This window comes from Epinephelus moara, chromosome 19 (assembly GCF_006386435.1).
Source record: "Epinephelus moara isolate mb chromosome 19, YSFRI_EMoa_1.0, whole genome shotgun sequence".
NCBI lineage: Eukaryota > Metazoa > Chordata > Actinopteri > Perciformes > Serranidae > Epinephelus > Epinephelus moara.
Genome location: NC_065524.1, coordinates 6737690 through 6747429, shown reverse-complemented (window position 1 = coordinate 6747429; position 9740 = coordinate 6737690). Strand labels below are relative to the sequence as shown.

Below are 9740 nucleotides of genomic sequence, written 5' to 3'. Positions count from 1 at the left end.
AGATTTGTCAGTAATCTTGAGTAGGCTTAGAGGAAATGCAATAGAAAGGTTAGAAAAGATGGGAGATATAATGTATTCATATGGTGTAGAGAGGTTTGGGGTGCATGAGAGAAAGAGGGGTGAGAGGGTACAGTCAGGTAAGTCTAGACAGCAAAGAGAAATAGAGAAGTTAGTCAAGGAAAGGAGACAGTTAAGAAAGCAGTGGAAAAAGGCTACAGAAGAAGAAAGGGAGGGAATTAAGGTGTTGCAAGAGGAGTTGAGAAGCAGGCTAGCAGTTCTTCAAAGGGCAGAGCATCTCAGGAAAAAGAGGAGGAAGAAGGAATATGCTAGGACAGGTTTTTTCAGGGACCCTTTTATGTTTGTTAAGGGATTGTTCAGCCAGGAAAAGGGAGGGCAGCTTAAAGCAGAAAGGCTAGAGGTTGAAGAATATTTGAGAAACACATATTCAGATTTAGAGAAGAATAGGATAGTAGGTTTCCCACCCGATATCCCTCCATTAGGAGGGATAAGGGGCTAGTGTTTCTAGACTACCTTGTCTGTTTATCTGTTTATTTGTTTCTATTGTTTGTCTGTTTTCTTTTGTGGATTGTATGCTTTGACACTGTCACAATCTCAGGACACAATCCTTATGCCTGCTCTGTTTGTCAAGAGCACAAGTCCAAGCTGTCTTTTTTGTGTTTAATTTGTTTAAATATAAATGAAAATGAGCATTGATACAGCAGTGTAATGTATGTATAAGATTTCATGGCTCAATAAAAATATTGCACAAGCCAATGTATACAGAGCAGAGGTGGGAAGTAACTTACATTTACTCACATTACTGTAATTGAGTAGTTTTTTTGTGTGTAATTTGTATTTTGCGTGCAATTGACCCAGAACAAGCGGCCGGTTGCTGGCGAGTTACTGGAGACTACTACAAGCAGTAGGCCTACCACCACAACCAGAACATGTGAGCGGAGCGGAGCGGGTGAAAATTTCTGCTCCTCACTCGCAGACCTGTCACTTTGCGCCGCTCGTCCGCTCCGCTTGGTTCTGTGCATCCTTCGCTCCGCTCCACTCCATCATAAATTTTATCCCGCTCCACTCGCTCACCACTCCGCTCAAAAAAACTGCGTCGTACTACCCTAACCTGTAATCTTCTATTCACAAATAAAACATCAGCTTGGTAGATTCTCCGGGGAAGCCCTCTCCCAGCAGTTAGGGACCGTTCTACACGGTACCGCTGGCAGGCTGGAAATAAGTCAAAGTGTAGAGGAGACGGACCAGGTTAAGTGGCCGACCTCCGGGAAAGTCCTCTCGCCTCTCCCCGCAGTTAGGGTACAAGGTACCGCTGCTTCTCTTCTCAGTTTCTTTTCTGAAGTACACAGTAAACTCCATAGTTTTGAAAGAAAATAGTGTGGGTGTGCGCAGGTGCAAAGATGCATTCTGGGTGGGGCATGAGCGACTGGAGCGAAATTGGAGCGAGAGATGAGGCTCCGCTCCACCTTTTTAAAAAAATAGCCGCTCCTCGCTCAACACAAAATCCTCCCGCTCCCTGCTCCCCGCTCCGCTCCGCTCACATGCTCTGACCACAACTATTACTACTACATCTGATACCAGCTACTACTTCTACTGCTACTGTACCATCTGTGCTGGAGAGGTTACTATTGAACTGTAATAGGTAGGCATAACCTATTACTAGTTAAATGTAATGAGTAATGTAACTATTTTAATTACTTCATTAAAGTAATGTAACTAATTACATTTGATTACTTTTCTAAAAAGTGTTGTAAACTGGGTTAAAAAGCTAAAAACTGTCTGTTTTTTCAGAAGTAAAATCGATGATATCAGATCCAGTCTTTTATCTCAACAGAATGTAATTTTTAACACACCTGAACAGTTGCTTTTACCTGAGGAAACACTGGAGAGTTTTGCCCTAGTTGATGCAAGGACACTTGGTCGAGTTTTCTCCCAGGTAAACCCAACAACCTGCCTTTTAGATCTGATTCCCACATCACTTTTAAAAACATTTTGGATTCTTTGAGGAACAGATTTTAAATATAGTAATTTACTCTCTTCAGACGGGTGTCTTCCCCGCTGCCTTCAAAACGGCAGTGGTGAAGCCCCTTCTGAAGAAGAGTAATTTAGATCCCAACATTTTTAATAATTACCAACCTGTATCCAACTTACCGTTTTTAAGTAAGATTTTAGAAAAACTGTTTTTTAACCAAGTAAATTATTTTTTAAAGAGAAACAATATTTTAGAGAAATATCAATCTGGTTTTAGGGTGAACCAGGTGTTTTCGAAGTGGTCTCCACGTATGCGCAGCTTGCGCTGCTAATGGTGCTCACAGTAGGAATGGGTAGTGGACAAAAACACGAATATAAACAGGAGAAATGTGGGGAAAATGTAAAAACGGCATCGTGGCTGTCTGCACATGACCAAGATGAAAGCCTATGTGCAAGTTCAGAGAAGTAGGTCAAAGCAGTGAGGAGGAAAACGGATGATGACAGACAGACGGGACAGACGGAAGGACGGAGGGACGGAGGTTTCTCCATTTAATAGTAGGATAGGATAAGAATAAATATTTTAACAAATTTCGAAGTTGAAATTATAGAATTCTTCAAAATCTAAATGCAATCTTTCTTTGTAAAATGCATAATGCTGATCAGATTGATTTTAGAGTTAATAATTGATTAAACAACATAAATGTAACCGATTAGCATCATAATACTTTAGTTGATAACTCAATATACTTTATTTTTTACAAAACACCCAGTGTTTCGGTAGTGACTGCACTGTTTCCGTAGTGACCATTATTTTAAGGTTGCATCATATTTCCTCAAATGTATGCCTTATGGTGGGAATATTACAAAGACAAATGTTTTGTGGTCAGTAAAACAATTTAATTTTTGAGAGAGCAGAGCAGAGTAGAGTAGAGAAGAGTATAGTAGAGCAGAGTAGAGCAGAATAGAGAAGAATATAGAGTAGAGCAGAGTAGAGTAGACCAGAGTAGGGTAGAGAAGAGTAGATTATAGAGTAGACCAGAGTAGAGTAGAGCAGAGTATAGTAGAGTAGAGTAGAGCAGAGTATAGTAGAGTAGAGCAGAGTATGGTAGAGTAGAGCAGAGTATGGTAGAGTAGAGCAGAGCATAGTAGAGTAGAGCAGAGTATAGTAGAGTAGAGCAGAGTATAGTAGAGTAGAGCAGAGTATGGTAGAGTAGAGCAGAGTAGAGTAGAGCAGAGTAGAGCAAAGTAGAGCAGAGTAGAGCAGAGCATAGTAGAATAGAGCAGAGCACAGCAGAATAGAGTAGAGCAGAGTAGCGTAAAGCAGAGTACAGTTGAGCAGAGTAGAGCAGAACAGAGCAGAGTAGAGCAGAATAGAGTAAAGCACAGTAGAGTAGAGAAGAGCAGAGCAGAGCAGAGAAGAGCAAGACTTTGGACCACAAAATTATGGGGTTTAACTACTGACCATTCCATTTTGTCACTACCGAAATGATCATGTCACTACTGAAACTTTACCATAGGTTTCGATAGTGACTGTTTTGGTAGTGACTGTTTCGGTAGTGACGTTCCTAGCTATTTTTCAGGATAACTAAAGAATGCTAGCAGTCACATGGCTAACAAGCACATGTTTGAAGAGTTGTTCACACAGGAAAACATAATATTTTGCATAAACACCCCAAATGTTTACGTAATTGAAGAGAGCATGTGTTCAGTAGTGACAATTTTAAAAGTTACACACTGATTTTCAGACTTTGGAAGACATTTATTTAAAAAATGATGGGAGTCAGTGACTTACCATGCAGCCATGTGGGACGGGGGTGCAGTACTACTCCTCTTCTCAGAAATTCAGGGGTGTGGCTAAAATCCAGCTCTTCTCAGAAATTCAGGGGTGTGGCTAAAATCCAGACTCAACCAGAGCATTAAAACTCTTGGGTTTCACTAGTGACATGAAAACAAGGGACACTATTTTTTTTTTTAGCATAGTTTCTTAATTTAAAAATGAATCCCACAATACATCTAAATCTTTCACCTTCTGTTTAAACTTAATCACAAAGATGTTTTAAATTAGCCTTTTGAAAAAAATATGAAAAATGTTTTAAGTGTTATTTACATGAATTGAATTTTAGAGGTCAGGGTTGGGGACAGCTACTTCCCAACAGAAAGTACCCTATAAATGGTGATTTTGTATATATTTAGCTTATCCCTTTTTCATTTAATGTCCTGGGTTTAAATAGGTCATAACATAATCTTTGTAAATATCTGTGTCTGAATACTCAGGTTTATTATTTTTGTTGTTTTTTTGGTAAGGGACAGCACTTTGCACACAATCGGTAGAGTGCTCCATATATATATATAGGCCTATATATATATATATATATATATATATATATATATATACATATATAAAACAGGTTAATCTCTACCACTCACAGACTATAGGGTACCCACCTTTCTTGGTGAAAAACTGGGTCACATATTGACACCCTTTCTTTTGTCTCTCCTCTCTCCCCTTTCTCTCTTTCCTTTTATGAAAACAGGATTTTCTTTTAGTACTAGCCTAGGTTGCATGATGATGACTGTAGCGTTCTAGCGCAACTGCTGACTATACGCACCATCACCGTCAGTGCGCTAAGGCAGGACCAAACCATTTCATGCAGATACAGGGGGTGGGCAGTCAATATGCATGTTTACTTTTTGGTCAATGGGGATATTAAACTTTTACTGCCAAACACAAGTAAAAACAAGGAGATCGTTAATTTTATTACTATATTTGAAAAAAATATTCTTAATGATGATGGTTTAATCAATTTATATTAATATTTACCTATTTTTGGAATCGTCCTAACTTTTCTCCCCTATACTGAGCCATTGTGCACATGAGTACAGAGGAGGAGAGCTGCTCAAATTAAATAACAGGGACGGACCTCTCTACTCTTTCATGTTTCTAGCAGAATACAATGTTCCTGTGTCACCCGGAGACTTCTTTGGAGCAATCCCTTCTGGTGTTTGCATGTTATCTAGATCTCAACCAAGAGTGGAAACCCAACAATAATCCCTGTTATCCTTGACTGACACTCCAATTGGTAAAATCTATCTGTCCTGTGACCATGGTAAAACAATAGATTGATAAGATTCCTGTTTAAAAGGGATGCCATTACAGTTCTCACACTGGAATAAATACATGGAACATATTGACTGGAAAAAGGTCTGGCTCCTTCCCAACCGATACCTTTTGACCAACAAAGTTAGAGAAATTTCATTTAAAATAATTCATAGGTTTTATCCATCTAATGATTATATTGTTAAAATATTTAAAAGAGACATGTGAAATGCACTTTCTGTTCTGTAAATACTGAAACTGTTACTCATTTATTTTGGCACTGCCCCATTGTCAAAGCCTCTGGAGTGATATCTGTAATTTTATTGCGAAAAATATTGAAAAAAAAATTTAAGCTGTTTTGAAGGGATGTGCTGTTTGGACATTTTGACTTTAACAGAAATACGGCAAAACCCATCGAAAGATTTATTATTAATCGTATCATACTTTTGGCAAGATTTCACATTCACAAATGTAAGTTTACACATAGAAAACCTTCTTTTGTTGCTTTCTACAGTGAGTTCAAGCAGTACATTGATTCCATTAAATTTTCCCTTAATCAAAAGGCAATCAAAACCATTAATAGCCTACTTGTGATCATTTTAATATTTTCTTGTAAACTCTTATCCCCCTGACATATGTGATATATGACATATATGTGTAGTGTTGAAGATTTGCATTCTGTAAACTTCCTATGTGTTAAATAAAGTTTTGGGGGGAAAAAAAAAAAGGAGAGCTGCTCATTTCCTATCTGACATGATGAAGAGACACTACAGCACTAAAGAGGCGCTAGAAATGATCGTGGAGCCCGATCCAGAGCCCGTGGAACACAACGATCTAACCTCCGAATCGGACACCGACACAGCTGAAGAGGATGAGGAGTACCTCCCGGCGGCTGGCTCATCCTCCACCAGCTCCCCCGACTTATCTGACGGTGGGGAAGGGGAGACACCACCGGACCTGTCCTGGAGGTCCAAAAACGGGGAGATCCAGTGGGCAGCCACACACTCGGAGACCCTACAGTTTAACCCTTCGGGCACAGGGATTACGCACGGACCCACCCGCTACGCCGTGGCCAGAGTTGGTGAAGTGATAGACAGTTTTGATTTATTTCTCACCCCGGAGGTCACCAAACGTGTCCTAGATTACACCAACCTGCATGGGAGAAGGACGGTCCCGGACTGGAAGGACCTCGATGCCACCACCGTGCGGGCTTACTTTGGACTGCTTCTGCTGGCCGGTGTGTATCGGTCCCGCGGTGAAGCAACCCGCAGCCTGTGGAATGAGCAGACGGGCCGGCACATCTTCAGGGCGACCATGTCGGTCAAAATGTTTGGATTGATAAGCCGAATCCTGCGTTTTGACGACCGGCTGTCCAAACCGCGGCGCCGGGGAGCGGACAAGCTTGCTGCGGTCCGGGAAATCTGGGATCTGTGGACTGCCCGGCTCCCCCTGATGTTTAATCCAGGTGTGGACATTTGTGTGGATGAGCAGCTCGTGCCATATCGGGGACGCTGCGAATTCAGGCAATACATGCCCATGAAGCCGGCCAGGTATGGCCTCAAAATGTGGGTCACCTGTGACGTACAAACGTCATATGCATGGAGGGTGTCTGTTTACACCGGCAGAGAAGCTGGTGCGCCGGCAGAACGAAACCAAGGACGGAGGGTCGTGTTGGAGATGACGGAGGGGCTGAGAGGGGTGACTGTGACATGCGACAATTTCTTTTCCTCCTTCGGCCTGGCAGAAGAGCTGCTCCGCAGAAAGATCGCCATGGTTGGCACCATGCGTAAAAGCCGACCAGAGCTTCCCCCTGAGCTCCTGAGGGTACGGAGGAGAGAGGTCCTCTCCTCCATCTTCGCATTCACCCAAACTCACACCCTGGTGTCCTACATCCCAAAGCGGGGCAAAAACGTTGTCCTGCTCAGCACCAAACACCGGGCGCCGGAGATCAGCGGCGAGAAGAAAAGGAAGCCCCAGATCATACTGGACTATAACTGCTGCAAAGGAGGAGTGGATACCATGGATGAGGTATTTTAATATTTATATGCTTGTCTAGATGTTTACTATTCAGCATTTCTTAGAAATGAAAACATTTTTCATCATCGTTGTCTCTGTCTTTGATTTGCAGATGATCTCTACATACAGCTGCAGGAGAAGGACCAGACGGTGGCCCTTGGCTCTTTTTTTTAACATGCTGGACATTAGTGCCCTCAACGCGTACATTGTGTGGACGGCCATTGATCCAGCATGGCACCGAGGAAAGTCCCACCGAAGGAGGCTGTTCCTGGAGGAGCTAGGGAGGAAACTGGTCAACCCCCAGATGGCCCGCAGGGAACGCCTCCCACTGACACCAGGCGCCCTCAGCCTCGTCCTGGAAGCTCAGGCTGGCACAGGCAACCCCACCAGCACCAGCACTACACCCACAACTCTCCGTGTGAGGAGGCAGTGTGCGGTCTGCCCCACAAGGAGAGTTGTGTTCTGCACATGCAAGATCTGTAAGAAACATGTTTGCAAGGAGCATTATGGCACAGTTTGCAGCTCCTGCCTCCCCTGAACATAACAGTTCTGTTATGTTTATTTCGTTATTGTTATTCAAGTTATGGTTATAAATCTTGTTCTTGCTCTCTTTTGTGTTCTAATAAATAAGTGAAAATGTTAAATGGGCAGTAGGTGAGGTTCTTTACAAAAGTAGATCATACTAATTTAGAATATTGAACAGCTTTATTTTGATTAGCACATTTTTGTGCAATTTGACAGTGCAAAAAAAAAAAATGCATATAAATAAATGTCGCTGCTAATGTTTCACATATAGCAGGCTGCAATCATCAAACCATAAATAATCAACTTTGCATGAAGTATATTTAAAAAAAAAAAAAATCATTTATTGTGTTTTTTAGACCATAAAACAGGGTTGCATCGTGACAAAATCTTGGCAGTTTAAGGGTTAAAGATTATAAAACTTCACTAATATTTGATATGTATGTTTAGGACTGATGCTGATTTAAAGAATTAAAAAGAAAACTTAAAAAAAATCTTTTCATGTTTTTTTTATAGCTGGAGTTTTTATGAGGACATTTACGTAACTTTTTTGAAGCCCACACAAGAAGGGCTCTGCCAGCTTGCTAACTTTTTTGAAGCCCACACAAGAAGGGCTCTGCCAGCTTGCCACTGTCTCTCTCCTTTTTTTTTCACTGTAGCACTACCAGAAAGTGCTTTTTAGCTATAGAGACGGAGCGCAACGCGTCATAATCTGAAAACCTGTAGTAAGGACTGTAAGGAAGTGGACTGAGGAGTCAGAGCTGGAGTTGCAATGTCTGCTTTGACTGCACAGATTGGAGTGTTTTTGAAGCTGCAGCCGCAGACCTCATTGAACTCACTGACACTGTGAGATCTCACATCAGTTTTAATGAGGACGTGTATGCAGAGCAAGACCTTCTGACCATACAACAACAAACCCTTGTTCACACCAAAACTCAGGTGGCTGCACCAGACCAAGGAGCAGGCCTACAGGAGCAAAGATCGGGCCCTGTACAAGCAGGCCAGGAACAAGCTGACAAAAGAGATAAGGGTAGCCAAGAGGGGCTACAGTGAGAAGCTAAAAAACAGCTTCTCAGCCAACAACCCTACGTCAGTTTGGAGAGGCCTGCAGGACATTACCAACTACAGGAGACCATCCCCCCATCCTGTGAAAAACCTCAGACGAGCAGAATACCTGAACAGCTTCTACTGCGGGTTTGAAAATAACCTTTCCACACCTCACAACCACACAAAGGGAGGGACTACATCCTGTACCACCTCAACTCCCCAGGGACATATGCAAGGATCCTGTTTGTGGACTTCAGCTCAGCGTTCAACACCATCATCCCTGACATTCTCCACCAGAAGCTCATCCAGCTCATGGTGCCTGCCTCCATCTGTTAGTGGATTATCAGCTTCTTGACTGACAGGAGGAGGTGTGTGAGGCTGGGGAGCATCACATCCAGCTCTCGGTCCATCAGCACTGGCGCTCACCACGGCGCTTCTCCCAGTATACCAACGGTTTTTTTTATAGTTGTTAAATATCTTAGTGTTATGATTACTTTCATTTCTGGCATTCTATCATCATTGCGTTGGGTGGGAGATGTAAGCACATCTCTAATGAGATCACAAACACAAATAAATAAATCACAAACAAAATAAGGTGGATACCACCTTATTTTCAAACACGGAAGTAAATAGTGATCAACTTCCGTTTTTTTGTGCGTGATTTCCGGTCAGCCGCTTTCCCTCATGCTTTCCCTTACCGGAGCTAACGGTGCAAGCTTTTTTTTTTTCAATTTTCAGTTGTTTATGTTAGTCAATCAGTTACTTAGTTAGTTAGTCTGTGTATTTTGTATAGACAACTGTACCCACGTTTCCGTTATAACGGAAATTTATTCCCTCTAAACGCGAATAAATCGCACGTCAATCATAAACTATGAACCAAAAAAGCACAATCTATCCCGAGTGAGACAAACTGCTTGATCCTGTCTCCAGTGAACCAGCAGAGAACCTGCAGAACCGAATCAGCGAAAAAACACACCGGGCTACACAGCCTCTCTATCTCAGCAGCTGAAGCTGCGACTCGCACCCTCGACACACAGACGGTGCTTCTGCATGCCAGCCAAACGTGTGC

General features: G+C 42.3%; 1 protein-coding gene across 1 annotated transcript; it reads left to right on the top strand.

The window, feature by feature from the left end:
- The first annotated feature begins 5588 nt into the window (after nucleotides 1-5588).
- On the top strand, nucleotides 5589-8097 carry LOC126406773 (piggyBac transposable element-derived protein 4-like). Its single transcript, XM_050071260.1, has 2 exons — nucleotides 5589-7114; nucleotides 7215-8097. The coding sequence occupies exons 1-2, from the start codon at nucleotides 5840-5842 to the stop codon at nucleotides 7638-7640; spliced, it is 1701 nt and encodes a 566-aa protein (XP_049927217.1). The 5' UTR covers nucleotides 5589-5839; the 3' UTR covers nucleotides 7641-8097.
- The last annotated feature ends 1643 nt before the right edge of the window (nucleotides 8098-9740 follow it).